Raw genomic sequence first — 25,179 nt, 5'->3', positions numbered from 1 at the left:
AGATCGTCTGAAGGGAGGAGCAGGTAGCAGATGTACTATTGAAACAGAACCGGTCAACCACAAGGTCACCAAGGCCACCGGACTTCACGGCCACCTGGTCATTGGGGAAGCTGAGCCTCAACCCCCTCGCCCGTCACGTCCCTCCGCGATGGCTACCCAACGGAGAACGCGTACATCTGGACCCCTATTGGACATCGGGCAACCGTACCACATCACCCTTGGACTACGGACCACGGCCTCCACGTAGTGCTAAGTACCAAACATTGTTATTTAAAAGTGTGAATGTGGAGGGAACCTATTGTATTTAGACTGGGATGAAAGTTTGAATGGTTTAGGTTCCTACCGTGATTTCAGCTTCGGGGTAGGGAAAGATATGTACCGTAGTTATAATCATTCTGATGAATCGCGGTAGGAAGTAGGCTCTATGTTAACTAGACGCGGTGCGTGGACATTATTTTGTTGGTTTGACCTCTCCAGCTGTTAGAGATGTCAACGGTGATAGGTTCCCGAGCCGGTTGGTTTGAAGAGGGAGGGGTAGTCTTCAAGTCGAGTGCAGAGCGTCTACACGTGCAGTTCAGAAGCCATAATACTTCCTCTATTCCTATACTTTTGGGATATAGAGTTAATTTTTACCCGGTGTGTTTTAAGTCAAGTTTTAAATTTCTTTTTTTTAGTGCGAAATAGTTTTTCAGCCTCCATAGTCTTCAAAGTAGTAAGTCCCGTACCAGCGTTTAGTTTAACGTCTTTTGTTTTATACTGTTGTGTTAAATTTTCTAAATTTTGCCATATAACAGAGTCTGATAATTAATTCAACTTTTGAAGTATTGTAAATTAGATTTTGATCCTAAAGTTTACATCAAGCATTGTGTGATTTTGATTTTGAATAATTTAAGAAGAGAACTTTTTATTTTATTTTGTTAATTTAAACCATTTTGGTGAAGTGTACCTTTATAGTTTCATTTTTAATTTTGATCAGACTCTAAATTAGATTTGACTGATTGAGAGAAATTTTTAAGAAACGCAAATCAAGATTTTGTAAAACTTTGTTAAATTTTGAGTGAAATTTAAAATTCGGAATAAATTAAGTATTTCCGAAAAGTTGTTCTGATTTATATAAAATTAGCTCCAGACTTTATAAATAATATGTACTATAATAACGGCACAACCTAATTAACTAAAATTTACATTTATGCAGTCTTATTCCTTAGCCATGGCCAAGTTACGCCACTACGCAATGTTAAGACTTAAGTAGAGTTCCTACTGATTACATGTAAAGTAATTATTTACTTTCTCAGATTAGTTGTCTAAAGTTGGTAATAACCTTGCAGATAATAAGGAATAACAATTTTATCAGCGGGAACTTGTTATGCCAGTTCCGACAACAATCTCCGGTTAAGCTCATCATATTTTTCTGGCAGTAAGATTTTCTATTTTATTTCATAAATTTAGGGTTAACTTACAATTATTAGAATTACGTTTGCAGGTATGCAAGGTAAACGTCTATGTGCTTCTGGCATGCAGTTCTTACATTCATTATGTGTTTTCCTTTTGTGGATTTCCTATATCTCTAATTTTAAGAATCTCACGTTTCTCTGAGTTTCCTGGCCTTGGAATTTTTTAACTATTCATTACCATTTATCTGGTTCTCTTATTATACACATATATTTTCAACTCTCAAAGCTCAGGTCCCTGAAGAAACGGATTCCTAGGCATTTTGTTCATAGGGCCGTCAAGACTTTATTTTTTAATACTATATTTAAGCCTGCAACATGAACCTTTTTGTCCTTAACATTTATTAACGTTGAAATTCCAGGATCGTTGAGCCTTTTGAACAGTGGTCATAGTCCTGTCCTTTCTTAGTCTCTGGGTAGCTTGAACATTGAAGCATTGTAGTCTTCTACTTTTTAACTTTTATCGTGCATCTTAATTTCAATAAATAACCTTCTAAAGTACAAAATCGGGCCATGTAATTTTTTTTTTGGTCCGTATATAGTTTTTTTTATTTCAAGTCATCTGTAAATTTTATTTGTAAAGATCATATTTTATCAAAACCTTTAGCTTTGATCCATGAAGGTTGTCACAAATATTTTTATAGGCTCTTCTTCAGTAGTACGAAACGATTTTAGATCATTCAGCTGCTCAGTAGCCAACATTTGTGTTAAATCTTTAAATGTGGATAATTGGTTTCTTTTTCTAATTTTGGATCCTGTGGAGGGTTTTGTATAGAAAGTGTCTTTAAACTTTGTCGTTATATTGCTCTACCATAAGTTGTTAACTCGAAGTCAGCTGTCAAGAGTTAGTAGAAATTACAACTTATTATTTATATTATCTATTTCAATATTAAACAATAATATTGTTGTTGTAAAATACTAATGTTAAAAGTGTAATATATCGTAAATACTTATATTGTATCACACATAAAAATACTAAATTAAACACTTTCTTTAAACTTTCCATGAGCCGGGAGCTCCATTAGGGCGGGAAGTTCTTAGATCCTGGGAGTTCCTACAGGCAGGAACATGTTGGGACTGGGAGATTTCAAAGATGGCCATGTCCTCCAGCTTTTTTAAGTATTATTTGTCATTTCACATGTAAAATAATTGTAATGGCAGTCAGAAAGAATAACGTTTGATTGACATTTCGCGAATCATAAAATTTTAAGATTTTAAATTGAAAATGATTATAAATAAATTAAATCACGAAGAAGTATTCGAAATTATTGAGGTACGAACAATTTTGTTCATCTGGGTACACAGTCGTAATAGATATTAAGAATATATAAGATCCTATAGTGCAAACATATTAAGAAAAAGCTCAAAATTAGATAACATGAATTTCATAAGACGACCCATTACGTAGAAAAAATTAAAAGCTCTTTTCTGTCAAACCAGTTAGGTCCATCGACTTTATTTAGATGAATGCACGAGATGTGTAATACTACGATGAAAGTCTTATAATAAGCCATATTCAAATATCACATGTGGTCCACATAATATCCACTAAGATATTGTTAATGCACTCAAAATAAAGTATGTTATGTGTTAATTTATATTATAATTGGTGCACTGTTATTTATCCGGTGTGTATTTGATTCAGATTTCACTAAGTATTTCATTAGTTATGGTATTTTCCTTGTTATACTGTAACTTTATGGGTCTATAATCTTAAGGAATTTTATATTTCCAGATACGCAATGGATAGTCTCAATCCTTATTGGCTGAATGATAATTATCTTGCCCAAGTCCTGCGGTCAGTGGAGGATGGAGCCAAGGAAGTGAAAGTGATCAAATACAGATGCCAGCGTGCTGTTCCACCAGGAGCTAACTATCTGAGTCATCTGTTCAGAGTCAGCGTGGAGTACAAGACTGATCGAGTTAAGACTGTATCTCTCATCATCAAAACCCCACTGGAGTCTGGATTTGTACGGGAGGTAATGGAAAAAATGAGAGTAAACACACAGGAGCTTAAAGTGTACAATGAAATTCTTCCGAAGATGTATGCCTTACATAGCATGAGGATATCAGCAACACCGTTCCTTTGCCCTTTGAAGAGTTTTCTAGTGCTGGAAGATCTTCGGGAAAATGGATATAAGATGGCAGACAGGTTGCAACAGCTGGACTTTGTTCATTGCCATCGTTTCCTCGAGAGTCTAGCGAGATTTCATGCCTTGTCGGTGTTAGCACAGCAGAGACACCCCGAGCTGTTTGAGGAGTTCAGGCTGCACCCATTCTTCCCAAAAGATGACCCTGAGGGTTCAAAACTAACAATGCAGGAGCAAACAATAACTATAATGAACAGACATGTTGATACCGTCGAGAAACTGGAAGATTGTGAGCGCTTTGTTGGAATGATTCGTAAAATTTCCATTCGTTTCTGGGATAAAATGGTCGAGATCACGACACCTGGGGATGGACTATTAGTCCTAAACCACGGTGATACCTGGACCAACAATATCATGTTCAAGTACAACGACACTGGCGATGTTGTAGATGTCAAATTGGTTGATTTCCAACTGAGCCATTTGAACTCGTTTGCGTTGGACATTATTTTATTCTGGTTTAGCAGCGCCAACGAGGTCGTTCGAGATCACCACCGAGAAGAGCTTTTTGAAGTTTACCGACAAACTTTGAACACGACTCTGTCTGAGCTACAGTGTAATGAGGCTCTTTCAAAAGAAGACTTTGATCTTGAGATGAAAGCCAAGGCTCCGTTTGCGATTCAGGTCACGCAAGGCCTGCTAGGAGTAGCAATGGCAGATCCGCAATGTGTACAGGATGTCACAACACCGGAGACTAACGACGCCCTTATGTACTGTTTTACACAGAATTTTAAGAGCAAATATTATCGAGAGGTATTGCCTAGAACTTTAGCACAGATTGAAGACTTTGGTGCATTTCAATAGACAAATATATTTTTGTAAATTAGGTCCTTACAGAAAATGTTTTCTTGTTCCGAAACCTACAGTGTTCAATATATACTTTGTAAAGTCATTTGGTATTTTCATTTTTATGATAAGTCAAATTGTTATTGAGGAATTTGAGTTTGAAGTTGAAGGCCATCTCTCGGCGGAGAAGTGGAAGACTATAATACGGGCCGCAGTCATGATACTGTACCGTCACAAGAGCTGTCCCACCGATCCACTTATGTCTATGGAAATAAGCAAGAGCACAGCCTCATCTCTGATAAGAAGTTAATGTTGTAGGTTTCAGCCCCTTGGGTGGTTCTAATGAAGCAAAGGTTCTGGCAGGTGTTCTGAAATACTTGTGAGAGCCAAGATGAAACATCTACAATACCAGTAATTTAAAGTTTTGGAAAACAAACAATGTAAACTAATAGTTTCTGAGTATTTCAATATACATTTTTTTAAACCTTATGAATACAGCAAGTCTCTAGACGAATGTTCTTGAAATATGTGGAAGATGCAATATACAGTGTTGTATAGAAGAAACAGCCAATATCATTGACGTCAATTATATATAAACATATTCACGAAATAGTAATGTACTATTCAATTTACAAGTAGTGTTCAGAAGTTAATAATTCAGTTGATTACAGCAGTTTCAAACCTCACTATAACCGATCACGAGATCTAAACTGAAGTGAGGATAAAAAATTCCATTAGGACGCTGTCACTATTAGCCAGAATACAAAAGCAGTTGAAATACTGATCACGAAATGCAAAACAATTATAATCCAATTAAAAAAATAATTAACAGGTAAACGGAGCTACCACACCTCTGTTCTCTAACACGCATAGAGAATAACTGCCTTTCCTCATAGGGAAAGGCTGTTATCAGTGGATCAATAACTAGTTCTCGATCCTAGTTCAAAATAACAAGATAAAAGCATTTTAAACAAACGAACCAAAGTATTACAAAGAAATTCGTAACGCCAATATTCCGTTAAGGTATTAACTAAATGGTGAAATACATTTTTAAACAGTAACGTTATCAGTAAGTACGTTGCTTAAACGTAAAAATCTTTTTATGAATATTAAATATATACAGACTTGAAATTAGTTAATTATTATTCAATAAATTTCATGTAATTCAAAGACAATTACAACAACGTTTACGATTTCTTTAATAAACACAAAGTTACTAAAATTTACCATAATTTGACAGAAGTGTTTTGAATGTAACAACTGTTTGGTAAAATTAATTATGGTACACAGTTTTTATACATGAACATGTAATCGTGTTATAAACTACCGACCATATGCGTTCACTTTGATAAGACGAAAATTTTAAAAGGGAACCGAGTTAGGACAGCTGATCCGAGCCGCCTGAGGCGTCGGACTTTGGACCTGAGTTTTAGATTGCACAGATATAACTTTACATGTAACTCCTGTACATGACCGTTGCATGTTTTATCAGTTGCATCGATCTTTTTCAGTATTGACTTTCCTCCTTCGTTCGGTTTCATAAGATCATCGCAAAGGCCAGTGGCCCACGAGAACGGGCAGAATAAGGCTAAAAAGGGGGTTAGCATCTTCTCTTTATAAAAAAGTATAGCTATATCCCTTACGAGTCAGCGAGAAGAGATACAGGTTCACTGTAAATACAAAAACAAGAATTCATAGTTTTGAAGCTTAGTTTGGTAGTGGTTGTTACGAAGTGCCAACAATAAAATACCATAATACTCATAATAGGGGGAGTGCGTGGCCCCTTATGGTTAGATATATAAAATCAAAGAAATATTAGAACGCTTGCCATAAGGGCACTTTAAATCTCATCCGTTCCCAAAATCCCTGTTAATATGAACAAAATTCAGTTTTGCTAACTAACAATCAAAAGAATCAGGTTAAATATAATTTTCTCGGAAATAATAGTCCAAAACAATGATATTGTGAAGCTAGGTTAATAATGAACCATATCATTATCGAGTGCTCTATGCAAACATTTCTAAGAATGGTTACAGTTTCCTGTGACTCCTACTGAATTCTAGAAGTAACATATATGTGATTCACCTAGAAAGGACTCCATTGGCTTAATGAGTTCAATTCAGCCATATGGTAGGGTTTCCAAAAAAATAATTCCGTGATTTTGAACGGCCGTTGCTTAAAATATATTTAACATAACTAAAAGATTTAAACGTTCAGTTAAAGATGAAATTCCTAAGCTTTGTTTTTTGTGTATTGATATCATTTTGTAAACAATTATATTATATTTTACTGTTATAACTATGTAAAGAAAATTATACTTTTCAAGAGTATGTAATGCTTTATTTGTGACCTTCAAAAAGTATATAGTGCACTTAAAAATACAAAATTACGAATGGAAATGTTGAAAAACAGATTTCTAAGAAGTTTTGGCTCCCGTCCATAACTTGTTGTACTTCTTCTATTTCTTGTACTTTCTTCTAAGATAGATCACCATTTTCTTTCCATACCAGCAACAAGTTGACGTACGAGTAGAAGCCGTTCATGATCTGTCAACAGTGAAATACAGATGTAATGAGAGATATACCGTATGTCCTTATGACCGTATTCAGTCTAGCCTACTAGGCCTACAACAAATTATGAGTGCACTTGCATCGTAAGGGCTTTTTCGTCTGAAGGGCTATTCGCGCTAAAAATGCCTGGTAGGTGAGAAATATAAGAATAGCATTACCTAAGAATTTATGTTATCGGTTTAGTTTCTTCACCCTCAGCTGCTCTTTGTATTTAAAATCCATGTGTTTGCCAACCTTTAGAAAAAGTTGATAGTTTTAGATACTTAGGTGTGATTATTGATAATAAGTTAATTTGGAATATACACATAAATACCCTGCATAGTAAGCTTAGATCTACTGTTAGAACATTCTATTTTTTGAAAAATTTTTGTGATTCCACCCTAATGAAAACCATTTATTTTGCTTTAATTGATTCGAAAATTCAGTATGGCATAACGTGTTGGGGAGGATCTTTTAATTACTTGATTAAAAAAATTAGAACAACACAAAATTTTTTATTAAGAATAATATTGAATAAAAATAAAAGAGAGAGTTCTTTCCGCCTTTTTAATTTCTTAAAAATATTGCCTGTGCAACATCTTTATGTATTCAAAGTTTTAAAAATATTTTACGTAAGAATAAGAACAGAGGTACTTTTAACACTGCTTTCAACACTAGAAGTAATTACCAACTAAACTTTAGATTACCCAAAGTAAATAAATCAATTTTCAGGTTATCCTTTGCCTATGTTGCTCCCAAATTTTTTAATCAATTGCCAATAAATGTAAAAGAAAATAATAATTTAAATAAATTTTGTAAATCTGTAAAAAGCTGGCTCTTTGAAAAAGAAAATCTTAGTTTTTTAAGTTTTGTACTGGAATAATATTTAACTATATTTTATTAAGATTTATGGTTTAAGTTAAGTTTCGTTTTTTTTGGGTAGATAGTAAGTATTAGTATGTTAGATTTTACAATAAGTGCAGACGTCACTGAGCTATTTTTGTTTTTATGTTGGACTGGACTCATTTTTGTTTCCCTGTAAAGAACTGTACGTTTAAATAAGTAATGCTGCCACGCAACTTGTTATTGTGGTAGTATATGATTCCTGATTTAAATTGTGTCTGTAATATGTATTTATGAAAAGGAATAAAATCATTTACTTAATTTACTTCATTTGTATTGTTTTCTATATTCTTTTTCATAATCTGTAGAGTGATTTCCTGCTAAAAAGAAATCGATGGTTAGTCGATAGTGGTCGATTACGATGGTAGCAAATAGTTCAAATACGAAATGATAAACTTTGTTACATACAATACGGTTTTAACTTTATCCATTTAAATCGATGGTCAGTCGATAGTGGTCGATTACGATGGTAGCAAATAGTTCAAATACGAAATGATAAAGTTTGTCACATACAATACGGTTTTAGCTTTATCCATTTAAATCGGTAGTCAGTCGATAGTGGTCGATTACGATGGTAGCAAATAGTTCAAATACGAAATGATAAAGTTTGTCACATACAATACGGTTTTAACTTTATCCATTTAAATCGATGGTCAGTCGATAGTGGTCGATTACGATGGTAGCAAAATAGTCCAAATACGAAACGATAAAGTTTGTCACATACAATACGGTTTTAACTTTATCCATTTAAATCCAACCATGTAATTAAACAACGTATACCAACTAGATAAAAAATGAGAATGACATGGAGACACCGCCAATGCTTTGTTTTTACTGAGATATATGTTGTAACACATAAAGTTCATGTAATATTACTGCTACATTGACCGTTATTTATAAATAATTAAATTAAATATTGATATTATTTTTAAGTAACAGTATAACACGTTCGCTACCACCATGGAAAAGTCGTATACCCACAGACCAGCCGGCTCAAATATGAGCCGCACGGTTTCTTCCCGTGCACCGGCGTCCCAAATATGCGCCGCTCGGGGCACCTCAAATAGACTGACGTCCCATATTTGCGCCGCTGTTTGCATGCCACTATTATTGCCATGAAAAATCACTAGTCTATTTTAGAGGCTTGATACTTTTGTATTGGTCTACGGGGATGTCTGGCTCACATGTGGGACGCTTGGTCTCTGGATATCTTAAAAATTACGTCCCGCGCAGTTGGTAAACTTGTTCATTGCCGCCTACACTGTTCTTGTTGTAAACCTCACACCACGGGCTTCTTTCTTCTGAACTACGGTTGAGACTATGTTTTGTTAGTGTTTAGAAACTATTGTAGAACAAAATGGAACGAAATAAGAAACGTAAGCTTGTGTGTACTGACAGTGAAATAGATCGTGAGCTGAGTAATAGTGACTGTGAATCTGACTCAAGTTCTTTGTTTTCATCGGATGGACAGAGTGAGTACGTTCCGAGCTCTAATAGTAGTGATGATAGTAGTGTAGCAGAACAAAATGAATTGTTTGACATTGAGGCTAATGAAATTGTAAATAACTCCAACATTGTCACTGATGAAACTGAACAGTCTCAAAATAGTTTGGCAGATGACTCTAACGTGCAGTTCGTAACAAATGAAGTTCACAATGCCTACGTTAGTTCAGTTGCTTGTTGGACCAACACAAACAATGTTCCACTAGTTCACGAGTTTACAGGTAAAGAAGAAATACACTTACAAACAACAGATCCCGTTGAAGTTTTTGGTGCTATTTTTGACAACGTTCTCCTAGAAAAAATAGTCACTTGGACAAATAAGAGAGCATCAATCATTCGAGGAAATCCTCTTCCTAAACATGCATCATTGAACGTTTGGGAGGATGTCAATATAGAAGAACTTAAAAAGTGTTTGGGTTTGTGCATGTTAATGGGTAATGTAAACTTACCGTCAATAAAGCACTATTGGTCCAAAGATAGCCTATACGAACATCCTACTTTTGGGCGGACAATGTCCCGTAACCGTTTTGAGTGCATTTTAAGATGCTTACGGTTTTATGATCCAGACACCGACGACACAAACAACAGAATGCATAAAATTGAAAACGTAGTAAACCATATCTTAGCAAACTGTGCTAGAGTTTACAGCCCTGGTAAGTCGCTTTCATTGGATGAAGCTATGGTCCTCTTTAGAGGAAGACTGTCGTTTCGGCAGTATATAAAAAATAAAGCAACAAAATATGGGATAACACTTTACGAGCTGACTACATCAGAAGGATACATTATAAATATTATAATTTATCAAGGAAAGGGGACTCTGATGGACACAGATAAAGGCCACTCCTTTGAAGTGGTCAAAAAGTTAATGAAGGACCACATTGGCAAAGGCCACATACTTTTTCTTGACAACTTTTACAATAGCGTCGAGTTAGCGGAGTATCTCATGAACAACAAGACCAACATGAATGGTACTTTGAGGTCAACTAGAGCTGGTAATCCGGAGGTTGTGGTTCAAACAAAGTTGAGAAAAGGGGAGTCTATCAGTCGCCAAAAAGGAGATGTTACAGTTATGAAGTGGCGTGACAAAAGAAATGTGTTAACTATTTCAACATCGAATGGCCCTGAGATGGAGTTGGTAACAAACAAAAGAGGGGAACAAACAATGAAGCCTAGCATAGTTGTCCGTTACAATAAAGGCATGAGTGGGATCGATCGCAGTGACCAAATGGTCTCGTATTATTCCACTCCCAGAAAGTCTCTGCGATGGTACGTCAAAATTTTTTTCCACCTGCTAGACGTCTCCCTGTGGAACGGTGTCTACATTTTCTCAAGGCTTGCCACCAAAACAACCTACCTGAAGTTCAGGGACATCGTAATAAAAAATTTCATTCAGATAGAGCCCATGCCAAGGAATCCTCGCTCCAGCCACTCTTCACAGTCTGCCCATACTCCCGTGAAGCTGGAAAAGCGTCTGAGATGTCATGTTTGCCGAGAGAGAAACCAGAAGAGGAAGCAAACATTTTATACCTGCTCCGTCTGCAGAGACTCAAATAACAAACCGTTTGGTCTATGCATGCCAACTTGTTATAACCAGTGGCACAATAATTAGACTATGAATATGTGAGCACTTAAATATAATGTAACGTGGAACATTCTGAGTATAAGTCAGTGTAAATTTAATAACTTATATAAATGTTCACTTATTTTGTAAAATAGTTATGACATACGGTTTAATAGTCGTGTATTATGTCTTGTAGAGTAAAAAGAATCCCATTTGTGTTTTTGTACCATGAAATAAAATAAACTTTATTTCTACTTTATTTTCTTATATTCAACTTTTTTAATTTCTAAAATTAAAATTCTTGAAGGCCTATAGCCTAATAAGATATGAATAAAACAGTCGTGTATTATGTCTTGTAGAGTAAAAAGAACCCCATTTGTGTTTTTGTACCATGAAATTAAATAAACTTTATTTCTACTTAATTTTCTTTTATTCTACTTTTTTAATTTCTAAAATTAAAATTCTTGTAGGCCTATAGCCTAATAAGATGTGTATAATAATACATTCAATGGACTTGTATTTATGACTCTGTTGTTTGAGCTTTTGTACCATGAATTAAAATACTCTCATAATAAGATATGCATGTTTGATTGAAACTTACCCTAAAACCTACAGTAACTTAGCAAATAAATAGTGGCTCATATATGGGACGCTTGGTCTATGTTAAGATTTTGATGCTATAGACCGAACGTCCCACATATGCGCCGCCGTAAAAATTACGCAAATCAGCAATATATGAAATAAGAACAGTACAGACGTACATTTTAGGTTATTTTGTTGAATTATAGCTCAATTCAACAATATTTTATCCTTGGTCTGTGGTTAGTCTCACACCAATTATTCCCGGTCTGTGTAGAACAACCACATTTTGTAACGTTGGTCTGTTACGGTGACCCGGGCGGCGCAAATATGCGCCGCCTGGTAGCGAACGTGATAAACAGAAGGGTTCAGAGTACATGTTTTGATTCCTCTTAATAGTATTCCTATATGAATAATTCCTACACTAATATGAGTTTTTTTGTCTTCTGATCAGATAGATAATTTGGGAAAAGCCCGTGGAAAAACAAAAAAAAAACTACCGATATGTCGAATTGTTTTAATCTAATATTATATTTTCAATTCGGATAGAAAGGAGTAATATTACGAAGTATTCTATGGTAACAGGCGATTGTTTATATCACTAGTAACGAAACTTCTTCCATTTATTTACAAAAAATTCGTAAATTAATTTACAAACGAACCAAATACGATTATTTGTATTCGTACACATTTTTTGCTGAATATATAACTTAATGAAGAGAAATAAAAAATAAAATCTACTTATTTTATAAAAAGTTGAAAAGCATGAATAGCATCCGAATTATGTACTTAATAGTCTCACTGCATTACTCCAATTACTTAGCTGATTAAATATATATATATATATATATATATATATATATATATATATATATATATATATATATATATATATATATAAATAAATAAATATATATATAGGATACATCGTAGTCTAATGATATTCACACCTTAACGTATAATAGGTAATCAATGTTCTTTATAGCTACCTATATTGTGTAACTATAGATATTCAACTATAACTATCGATATTCAACGTAACTATCAATAATAAACTATAACTATCGATATTCAAATGTAGCCTACTATTGATATTAAACCATAGCTATCGATATTCGACCATCACAATCGTTAATTTTATTCTACACCCATCCGACCAAGTATTCTATTTAATAAACCACATGCAATACTCAAAGTTTCAATTGTTAAAGTAAGGAATGATTTCACTACTCAAAATTCTCTATTTTCTGTAGGATTCCTAAAACGTTTATCGTATCCAAGAAGTGCCATTACTGATATTGCAGCAGCCGCTATTTTTAATTAATAAAAATGGATTGCGGCATGAAGATTACTTGCGGCATGAAGGATCTCCAGAAACTTATTATAGCAGACATGCGGACATTCAGAGTGCCCTTCAACCTTTAGGGTTCCTCCTTAGAAGAAGAACGTATGTGCCAAATTTCAAGTCTCTGGAACCTTTCTACCAAGAGTTATGGCATACAAGGATTCACTACGGACAGGAAGACAGACGAGCTACTTTTTGAACTTCTAAACCATAAATCAGTTAGGGTTATCCACGGTCGAAGCGGAAGATGTGTATCAAATTCCATATCTCTAGGACCTTTCTATCTACAGTTATTGGCAGGCAAACAGACAAACACGGATTTGCACCTTTCATTTTAAATATCAATGCTATTTTCCTAGAATCAAGAAGAACCTATAGTTTCAAGTCTACAGAACCTTTCTACCACTAATTACCACATAAGTCGACGTACAAATGGCCCAACCACAACAATATTAAATAAGACCCGTCGAGACCTTAATAAATATTTGGAAATAAAACAATATAATATCTGAATTAGTTACTTACGTGCTTGAAAGTCTCAAAGTTGAGTGCGAAGATCCCTCCAGCAGTCAGCTGAAGAGGTCGTGATGCAACGACCATCATGATTCTCAGATTGGTCTTGAAGCTGGTTGACTGGTTGTACCAATGGTAGTCGTACAGGCCCCGGCGGATGTTATCGGACTGTGGATAGACATCTTATCAGCAACCAGAACCAGGGGCTGAGGTCACATGGCGATAGACAACTTATCAGCATCAGAACCAGAGGCTGAGGCCTCATGGCGCTCGAAAGAAAACGCGAACATATAAATATGTTTTCAACTCCTAACAGTTCCTAATAAACAAGAAAGATCTGTGTTTATATCGTCATGGCGCAAAATACATTGCTTAGATTTAACCACTTTTTATTCCTCATATTACACGACAAAATTATAATGTTATAATAAAATTCAGATTGTTGACAATTAGAAAATCGCAGAATAAATACTTTTATAAACAAGCTGCGAACAATTTTATAACATTTTGACATGTGCAATATTAGCCTAACTACCTCAAGTTGATATTTTGGTGACTTGATATAGAGACTTTTATTATACACTGTTGTGAAACCAACTAAATGAACAACAAAATTTAAATGCCTAACGTAGAAATAGACATGAGACACATCTTCTATATATTTGAGAAAAACTTCATCTGTGGACTTTAATTTTTGCTTTAAACTTCATTGTTACATTGAAAAATGTGAGTTTCACGATGGTGCATGGCCTGCCATTTAATTTGGCTGAGCGTCACTGTATCACTTAGTATGTTGACAAAATTAATCTCTTGTCTGCCACTGGATGTAAAAATGTATGTCTGGGATGAGCTATAGACATGAAATCTTGCATGCAAGCTCAGCGAACACTGACACGTGATAAGGCGTACTTCTACATTGTTGACTAGAGTACCAAGAGACCGGGGTAAAGTACTCCTATATTGTTGAACTAGAGTACCAAGAGACCGGGGTAAAGTACGGGTACATTGCATCCAGAACTTTGAATTAAAAACGTTGGAATTATCAAAGTTTGACTGTATGTCTATAAACTTCCATGAAATACAATTTACTATAATATAACACTTATTGCTTATGGATTGAAGAAAAAAAATTGATAATACAAGGAATATGATTGCTTTCTATTTTGCCACTTATATGTTTTCATAATAATCACACGTTAAAATCATCTATAATTTATACATAATTAAAAGTGTCTTCTACATTACTTGTACCTAAAACGTGCAAAAAAATGAACAAACCCCAATTTTTAGAATATAACGATAATTGGGGTTCTTATGAACCAACTTGTGTTATGTATAGAGCTATTTATTTATTTATTCAATTACATTGTTTTATACAGTTTGGTCTCGCCAAGTTACATAAAAAACTTGTCGGCGAGGTCCAGCGCTATATCCTTACTTCTAACTGTTCCACTTCTACTGGTAATAATGTCTTTAATAAGTTGTATCGCTTAAATCGATTCACTAAATTAAAATACTAATGATGATTTATTTGCGGTTTAGGGCAGGCATCATGTTTCTATTTATATTTGGCAATTGTATGAATACGGTTAGAATAGAACCTAATATAACAATAACTATAAAATAATATAACGATTACATAACAAAAACAATAACAATAAATTACAATAACATGGTTTGATATTTGAAAATTACCCTTCTAATAATAATAACAATGTATTCTTCTAGGAGTTCAGTGTTGTGTAATACGTGCATACATGTCTGATTTTCTTCCTCTTTGTTTGTGTCCAGTTGTGTGCAGTAGTGTCGTCTGGTCGAAACAGTTTCTGCTAATCGTGTGTAGTTAGGTTATATTTTGTTTTTGGGTTATGTTTATGTTATGTTTGCTCACTGAGTAAAGTGGGTTTAGTGGCTTTTTCGTGGTCAGTGGATAAAGTAGTGTGAATAAACACAGTCTAGTACAGTGAGAGTGAATCTGTGTAATGAAAATAGTTTTGAGTGTTGTGCAGTGTAGTGGAATGTCAGTGCAGGCTACTGGAGATTAGACCAGGCTAGGCCTATTCCTAAGACATCTACAAAAATGGCAAGTTTTGTTTTTATAGTTGATATAGTGGTCTAGTTGTACTTAACCAAATGTAGGCTGCGATTTAAACTTCTTTAGATTTGTTAAATTTTCTATTTCACTAGGCAGTTAATTAAATAGATTGGGTACTATATATTCTGGTAGCCTGCGCCCATAGTCCGTCCGTGGGGTGTGTATTTTGTACTTAGCCAAATGTCTAGTATTATAGCTTCTGTCCAGGGTTTCTTTAAATTGTTTGTTTTCATAATATATCTGTAAAATTTTAAATATATACAATTCTTTTGGTGTTAGTTGTCCCTTTAGACTATAGTGCTGGTCCAATTGATTGTCAGTTACGTCCAATTCATATCCGTAGAGTGCCCTTTTTTCCCCCTTGGGGCGGCCTACTGCCATGCACTTAAGCCTCTAGAGTGCCCTTAAACATCTTTTTTGTAAATTTAGTATTTGGTTTAAATGGCTATTCGCTGTTGTACCCCAGGTAGTTATTCCATATGTGATTATTGATTGGAATAGTTCCTTATAAACTGCTACCTTTGCTGGTTCAGTAAGTTTATTTTGCAGTTTATGCATTATGGCAATACAGGGGCCGAGTTTTCTCTGTAATAAAGTTAAATGAGGTTTCCATGTTAGCCTATTGTCAACAGATATGCCCAGATATCTCACAGTTTCAACCAATTCAATGCTCTCACATTGGCATTGCTTATGACCATGCAAGCAATCACAATCATGGTATTTAATATTTACTACTCTATCAATTTTCATATTCTTTTGGCAAATATGCATTAAGCATGTCTTTTGGTTGTTTATTATCAAGCCATTGTCATGAGTCCATTTGTTTAACATGTTAAAATTATTCTGTAGTATTTCTTCTGCAATTCTTATATCTTTATGCTGTGACAGGAGTAGTATGTCATCTGCAAAAGCAAAAATGTGATAATCCTCAGTCTTTCTTAAAATTTCATCTAGATAAATTATAAAAAGAGCTGGACCGATTTGGCTTCCTTGCGGTACTCCGTACTTTATATTTCTCTCATCGCTTAGTGTGTTCAATACTTTTACCACAAATTTCCTGTCTTTTAAATAGCTCTTAAACCATTCTAAATAAGGACCCCTCACACCCATTTTGAATAGGGCTGCAACAATCTTATTATGCTCTACAGTATTAAAAGCTTTTGAAAAATCAATAAACAAAGCCAATCCATGCACTTTAGTGTCCATAATTTTATTTCCTACTAGCTGACCCGGTGAACATTGTTTCACTTACCTCTTGGCCATGTCGCTACCTTTGTTAACATATTTACATATGTACTTTATCAATTTGACAGAGTTACAAAATTCCACATTGATGTGAGTTTCAAAAGTTTTGGACAATATTGGCGATACGGCACAATCCAACGATTATCTACATCAAAATTTTGTCCTTTTATCTTCACAATTACAGATTGCCCACCGTCCTCAACTGATTGCCGACGATACAACGGGTAACCATCATTTCCCGAGATGGTTTCAGCAATCAATGCTCTGAGTATCACTTAGAACACTTGCCGTCGACCATACAGGGGGAGTTGTTGAAAACTCCGCAAGGTCCATGTATCATATGTTTACTTACTACTGCATGCAATTTTGGGTCAAGTGTTTCATCGGGAATCTCGGCTGAAATTATGGAATCAATGTCTTCTGGCCTTAATTTATCAACTAACCAAACTAATATGTGCGCATGTGGCAGACCACGCTTTTGCCACTCAACAGAGTACATCCAACAACGTACTTGGCCATACACACGATGCTTTATAATGAAATTCATTAAAGAATTTAATTTTTTAATTAACACTCTGGCAGTTATGTCATGCCTATCAATTGGTGTTTGGCCGTGTAGCAATTCTTTCTTAATTTCCATCCATTGTGGGTTACAGGTGAATGTAATAAATAGGTCTGGACGGCCTTATTTTCTAACATACGACATCGCATCTTGCGCGTATTCGTGAATGTGGCGCGGGCTTCCAATGTAAGAGGCCGGCAAAATTGTAATTTTCTCCACATTTTCTGTATTTGCAACAGCATTAATAGCATCACGAATCTGTATGAATAAAAATTCATAGAGCTGACTTTTTTATTGGTTTCAGCACCTGGAATCAGAAATGATAAACAATGACATTTTTGCATACATTAAATATAACACATTTATTGTCAAATTATCATCACTATCATATCGGACAAAAGGCAATCAATACAGGTAATCAATTTAAAGCTTTCTGGTCAACTATATTTTTTGTCTTTTTTTTGCGGTGCGTAAACATATAAAGATATACTTTACCATGTGTAACAAAAATCTTCGACATAAAATATTGGGTGCTGTCAGGCCCAAACACGACAGTACTTTTTTTGCCATCAATAAACACATATATTCTACTCGTATCATGATCAATGTCTAAATTGTAAATTTCCGCATTAATTAGTAGTGTAGGATTCGAAGTTTGACATCGCACACGATGTAGCACATCCTCAGACATGTCATCCCTATATTTCATCCACAAATCTTCAGGATTCGATGGGAAACATGTGGATATTATAATCGCAAACAATGTTCGAATTTGATGTGGTGAAGATATGATGGAATCCTTGAGCGTATTATCCCAATGTAAATCATCCTCGAGTAACTGTAATAGTTGACACGCCTCACGGTAAGTAGCACACAGATGTCCATCACCTGTTCTCAATTGTTGAAACGATGTCGGACCACGAACATTCACCAATAACAATCTAAGATAATAACATTCAGCGTTATTTGGATGTACTGTATTTGTCGGCACTATTATCGATTTCTGGATCGTAGGAGAATGCTGCTCGCTCCAGGTTCACAGGAGCATTGCGTTTGCGGAATCGGTCAATTTCCTTTTCCCGGGCTCGCTTCTGTTGTGATCGATGTGCCCGAACTCGTTGCATTCTTTGTCTATCCACTTCATTCTGATTTACTGTAGAACGCAAATGTGCCGTACCAGTACGACTGTTATCATTATCAGTCTCTTGCTGGTCATCAGTGCGATTAGCGCGTGAGGTAGCTCGCCGCACATTCGATCTACTTCGACGACCAGTATATTAGGTCGTTTTCTTCTCGGCATTGTAAGCAGTATCTGATATTAATGTTTTCTTGCACTAATAATGTTAACCTATAATGGCGACAGCTGTTTTACCCAAAATTGCATGCAGTAGTAATTAAACATATGATACTGAGACACTTCGTAATTTGTATTTGTTACAGCTGTTAAACTAATTATCGATACATAAACATCAATCAAACGTATGACAGGTAAGAACAGTTTATATGGAAAAATCAAATTGTCGTTTTTAGTATTTTCGTTGCAATTTTGTTATATTTTCTCATCCTTTAAACCTTCCCTGGACTTCCACGAACATTTCAAGACCAAAATTAGCCAAGTCGGTTCAGCCGTTCTCGAGTTTTAGCGAGACTAACGAACGGAAATTCATTTTTATTTATATAGATATCTGCAAACCCTTTTAATGCCATTTCAGTGTTGTAATTCTTTCTAAATCCAAATGTTTATAACTTAATATTTTATTCTCATCTAAGTATTTATTTAAGCTTTCTAATACATATTTTTCTAATATTTTCTCTACAGATGATAATATGGCTATCGGATGATAATTTTGAAAATCCTTTTTACTGTTATTTTTGTATACTGGTCTAACAATAGATGTTTTCAAGCTATGAATATAAAGACAAAATCTTGAGAGCCATACATGTGTTTTGATACAACAATTCCTTTGCTTTGAAGCAGTGGACTGGGAGTATGATATTTGGATCTGTGAACGGCCTGGGTGTATGTTGGAATATCTGAGAAGTATTGTTATGGACATCTTTCTTGCACTTCAGAAATAACAGGAATCCTTACCAATCCAGAATATCCTATCACTCCGGAAGAAGCGCAAAAGTCCTTATTCCTATACGTGCAATTTGTAAGCTTCTTGTCCTAAGAGAAAAAACTAACCTCTAAAATATTTTAAAAGAGTTTTGAACACTCTTTATATATAACATATGCATGTTTCTAGAATGTATGTTTCTAGAAGTAAATCCACGTACTTCGTCAGTGATCATTTGGCCACATTTGCAGACACACGCCACCATCATCAGGGATCCAAACACTCTTTATATATAACATATGCATGTTTCTAGAATGTATGTTTCTTGAAGTAAATCCACGTACTTCGTCAGTGATCATTTGGCCACATTTGCAGACACACGCCACCATCATCAGGGATCCAAACACTCTTTATATATAACATATGCATGTTTCTAGAATGTATGTTTCTAGAAGTAAAGCCACGTACTTCGTCAGTGATCATTTGGCCACATTTGCAGACACACGCCACCATCATCAGGGATCCAAACACTCTTTATATATAACATATGCATGTTTCTAGAAGTAAAGCCACGTACTTCGTCAGTGATCATTTGGCCACATTTGCAGACACACGCCACCATCATCAGGGATCCAAACACTCTTTATATATAACATATGCATGTTTCTAGAATGTATGTTTCTAGAAGTAAAGCCACGTACTTCGTCAGTGATCATTTGGCCACATTTGCAGACACACGCCACCATCATCAGGGATCCAAACACACCGTTGAACAAGTAGACTACATCCCGAAATGGCAAACTGGTCAGCTGAAAAATATATACAGCAGTACTAATTAGAGATTGAAACAAAGAAATATCCTCATCCTATGTTCTAAAAATATTATAATTAAGAAAGTGACTTTTTGTTTGTTTTTTTTCACGTGTAAACTATTTAAACGATTCTAAAGAAATTTCTCATGAACCAAAAATTCTTAAGGTCCATTCTTAGGCCTATTCTTATTTCGAAAACTCTCCGGGCTACGACCATTTTGTTCTCTAAAGTTGCGAAATATTAATACAGTAATCAAAAAAGCTTATTTAACCTTTTTGTAAATATTGTTTTATGACAGTACAAATACATGTTTAGTCAATTTAACTCCTAATTTAAATTGTTTACATTATTTATAGTATGAAAGCATAGAGTAAGCTTGATAGTAACACTGTTATTTCAACCTTTTCTGCAACGACTGTTGAGTACAGAGTAAAAAACTATCCAGATAATAAAATTAAGATTTTTAGCACAAGTTGGTCAGTGTTGTAATTCGGATATAAAATACAAAGATACCATCTAACATTTACTATACTATAAAGACTGTTATATCAGCCACGTTTCAACAGTCAATATTCAAAAAGATGTCAGTTACAGTAGTTTCAAATCACTGGCCGAGTATCCACTTTTTCAATTAGATGCTCCATTTTCACTTTTCAAACATTAACATAATCTTCCATTTGCTAACATAAAACACAAGCTCAGCTACACAACAGAGTACAATTTGAAGCAAAATTTAGCGATTCGGATAATTGCACAATTGAAGTTCAGAGAATCCTGATATGAAGCAACTTTTGAATAGGCAAGGTCTGAGCATTTAAGAGATAATGTTATTTTGCATGTCTAAATGTGACTTAGCAGGGGCGAGACATACTGTATATGGTTGAAAGTTTGCTGTTGAGACTAAGGCAAATTCAATAATAAATGCCAACGCTTTGAAAACTAATTTGAAAAGCTTTGTTGAGTCCCAATAGTACGGACGAGTTTATTCCATACGACTGGCTGACCGCAAAATCAGAAAACTCACAAACAGCACTGGAACTGGGAATCTTGCTATACGTCATGTAATGTCTACGGCAATGAAGAAATTTCAATTTTGAATTTGAACTTTAAGAGCTGAGTAGCTCATGGTCGGCCGACTCGATTGCGCGACTTAAAACGTATACTAAATATCGCTCGATAAGCCTGATGCGCACAGGCAACCGCCTGATTGGAGGACGAGAGAGAGGGGCGTCTTTTCCAAGAACATTGGACTTTCCCTTAGAGCCCATCCTTCAGTATTCTCGTGAGCAAGAGGCAATAACAGGAATATTAACTAATTTATTCAGTTGTCTCCTGGTTGCACTCAAATAAAAGGTGTTCCGACAGTTCAGTTCTTTTAAATCAGTCACAGACTGACAGCGCGTAGGTGAGGTCAATGTTTTGTGGATGGGTAGTACAGCCTCGGACCATCTTTATAGTAGGTGTGGCGTGTAGTTGTGGCCTTCCTGTGTGAACGGTCACTTTGATAAGCAAGGAAGCTATATTTTTAAACGTATATACATAAAGCCACCGCGCTAGCCACCCGCAGCATTGAATTGCCTTAAATTTAAAGACTGGCTTAGAGTTAGCAAAGTCTGCACACCTGCCTATCAGCAAAAAATCTCGAGAAAGAAGTAACCTACAGATATAAAATGTTGCAAAGCTTTATTTCCATATAAGAAACATCCAGTTTGGTGATCATGAATGTGACTCCATGGGATTTGTCTGAGCGTCAGTGAAAATTATACAGACTGAGTACAATCAAGGATTTTTACAATGTGAAATAGTAAAACTTGTAACTACTAGACTTGAAATTTCGCATACAACCTCAGTGGAACCTGTTGAAAAAAACATAAAAAATGAATACTAAATTGTATACCTGTGTTATCATAGGTAAAATTAGCGCAGAGATCATACCAGCCATCTGAATAAGGAACAGCAAGGAGAGCGAAAAGCACTCGTTAATTTTCTTGATGTTCCTAAAAAGAAGAAAGAATGAATGAATGAAAATACTAATTTATTGAGGTGAAATTTAGGGTAATACGAATGGTCCATTCTTACATTTAACCTAAAAATTCAAAATATAAATAAATACATTTTTTCATGACTAAAATAAATTAAAATATGGTCAAAAGGTTCTTAATATGCAAAGCAGTCCAAATATCCAATTCAGCTATAAGAATTAAAGTGGATGGAAAAATAAAAAATGCATTTAAGAAATTCTTTACATTTCAGAAATACCTACACTATTGTCTGAAAGAATATCACAAATCATAATATTTCAGGAGTATATACAGTTTGCATTATATAAGCACAGAACTTGCTTTTTATTAAAAATGATATAACATTAAGTAGAAAATATCAAGTAAGAAATCTAATTCAGCCACGCTGGTTTTGGTGGATGTCGAAATGGAATGGACCAAAAGGGATAAACATACTGTATAAAACAATATGTTTTTCCTAATAGGATATTTTTCCCTGATTGGCACAGTAAAAAACAAACGTTAAATACGTATATAAAAGTAAATCGGCATCTACTACATATATATACTTTTAGGTATGTATATATCTAGCGATATATATGTGGCGATTTTGTCGTTATCGTTTTACATTTTTTATTCTTTCGATTCTCTCACGTTTTGACCTCTATCGAAACAAGCTTGGCTGAAATCGATTTCTTACTATGGAAAATGTTTCTATCGTTATTAAGAAAAACCATGTTTGTATGTTATGTAGCGAAAATAGGCTGTCGGCTCCTACATTATGTTGGTAAACATAGAAAACTGTTAAAAATTATTTTTCTTTGTGACAGATGCCAAACAAAAATAGTAAATTACAATATTAATATTCGAGTCACGGCACCGATTATTTCAAATTAACCCCGTCATTGTATTTAGTATTTTAAGGCATTAGTCAATCTCGTAGATATTCGTGTTAAGGTACAGCTGTATTAAAAATCTTAAGAAACATTCAAAAATAGATTTACCAAAACACTATTATACATTTACAGGATTTAAAGCAATCCACATCTAAAAACAATATTTTTGCTTTATATCGGAAAGTATATACTGAATACTTTGCTGATAGGCTACATAATAATTGTCACCATCTGTAAAAATGAATTCAAAAAGCTACGAGGTAATCCGAGATAAGCTTCAGAAAGTACTTACGACGTTAGATTTGTTTACGTCAATTTAGTAACTAAGACTTAAACCGTGTTGTTATTGGGAAATATACAACATTGTCATAATTCTATGCCAAGCATCCATTTACATTTCATTGAATTTGGTTAAATACTTTGATAGGTATCATTTGTTAAGAAAACTGAAATTTTGCTCACAATCCCACTCTACTTGGAAACTATTGTTCAGTTCTCGAAGTGATTGTTTGGTAATTGTTAGTGGAGCTTTAGCAAAGTATATCACTCAAGGGATGTATAAATTTAATTTCTATATTTTTGTCTGTCTGTCCACACGATATCTCTAGATCGAACGAACTGTAGATTTGAAATTTTGCATAAACCTGCACTTTTGTATAGACAACACCAATGTCGATGATGGTGCACGTCCATCAACAAGTTTATATTGGTTTTGTGATCTTTGTAGACAGACTGAGTAAAATTTTATAACATTGTAACATATAACATACAGCCTAATAAAATGAGCTATATACTTTTGTATAGGCAACACCAATGTCGATGATGGTGCACGTCCATCAACAAGTTTATATTGGTTTTGTGATCTTTGTAGACAGACTGAGTAAAATTTTATAACATTGTAACATATAACATACAGCCTAATAAAATGAGCTATATACTTTTGTATAGGCAACACCAATGTCGATGATGGTGCACGTCCATCAACAAGTTTATATTGGTTTTGTGATCTTTGTAGACAGACTGAGTAAAATGTTATAACATTGTAACATATAACATACAGCCTAATAAAATGAGCTATATACTTTTGTATAGGCAACACCAATGTCGATGATGGTGCACGTCCATCAACAAGTTTATATTGGTTTTGTGATCTTTGTAGACAGACTGAGTAAAACTTTATAACATTGTAACATATAACATATAGCCTAATAAAATAAGCTATATACTTTTTATTATTTTATTGGAAAACCATAATTGAATTATCAATTCGAGTTTAATTCTACTAAAATACTTACCGTATTATTGTGACGTGCCTCTCGACGAGTTCTTTAAGCAAGTATTTCCTGCACTCAATACTGATCACTCCCTTGATCCTCTTCCTGTCGCGATCTGACATCTCTCGCATTGACAACCAGGAAAACTCCAGCAGTTTGTGATCGGCTCGGAGATCAATGATCTCGTCCATACGCCTGATATCCGCTGCTAGCAGCTTCATCGTGAGTTTGGCTTTCAAGGCTGCGAAAGCCATGGTCATGTACCACGTCAGGTGCATTCCCGAGCCGATACATGGCGTAGCACTCACGATGTACGCTGCAGCGTACACCGCGTAAGAGTCCGTGTGGAAGGGGATGCGTCCGTAAGGCAGAGGCCAGTCTTGTACCTTTGCTACTTCCATCAGGAGTGTCAGCTTCAACAAGGGATACAGTGCCATGGTCAGGCACCCGAAGATCACGTACAGGTTGACCATGAAGAATGACCCAAGCCTGTCCACCCATTTTGTGTACTCCTTTACTGCTCCGATGATCAGAGGATTCTCCTCACACACATCGATGGGATGAAACAGGTCCTCGAGCACCCGTCCAAGATGGTCCCTACTTCGGTACATAGCAAAGGAGCTCAAGGTCAAAAGGGTAAACGCAACTGTGTTGGTCATTTCCTCCAGAACGTGAGTCTTGGGCACATCGTGCTTGTGAAACCTGTAAATCGTGCAGGACAGGCAGATCAGACAACATAGTGAAAACCAAACTATGAACATGTTGAACTTGCGGGATTTGGAGTCGTAGCCTCCAAGCGCCTTGAACAGTGTTTGGAGGCGTTTCAGAAACGGTGACGTACTCTCCATCCTCTGCAACAAGAGAGTAGTGGTACATGACCTGTCTACAAAGGAACCA

General features: G+C 35.2%; 1 protein-coding gene across 2 annotated transcripts; it reads left to right on the top strand.

Moving 5' to 3' along the window:
- The first annotated feature begins 1,332 nt into the window (after positions 1 to 1,332).
- LOC124367410 lies at positions 1,333 to 8,101 on the top strand. 2 transcript variants are annotated; one of them, XM_046824206.1, is made up of 2 exons: positions 1,333 to 1,417; positions 3,187 to 8,101. In XM_046824206.1, exon 2 carries the CDS (start codon positions 3,194 to 3,196, stop codon positions 4,400 to 4,402), a length of 1,209 nt encoding a protein of 402 aa, XP_046680162.1. In that variant the 5' UTR covers positions 1,333 to 1,417; positions 3,187 to 3,193; the 3' UTR covers positions 4,403 to 8,101. The 2 variants fall into 2 exon arrangements, with proteins under 2 accessions (XP_046680162.1, XP_046680163.1); XM_046824207.1 differs by having other exon boundaries at positions 1,395 to 1,483.
- The last annotated feature ends 17,078 nt before the right edge of the window (positions 8,102 to 25,179 follow it).

The sequence above is a fragment of the Homalodisca vitripennis genome, chromosome 8, assembly GCF_021130785.1.
Source record: "Homalodisca vitripennis isolate AUS2020 chromosome 8, UT_GWSS_2.1, whole genome shotgun sequence".
NCBI classification, from domain to species: Eukaryota; Metazoa; Arthropoda; class Insecta; order Hemiptera; family Cicadellidae; genus Homalodisca; species Homalodisca vitripennis.
Note: the sequence above shows the minus strand (reverse complement) of the source record. Positions and strands in the feature narration are given on the sequence as shown.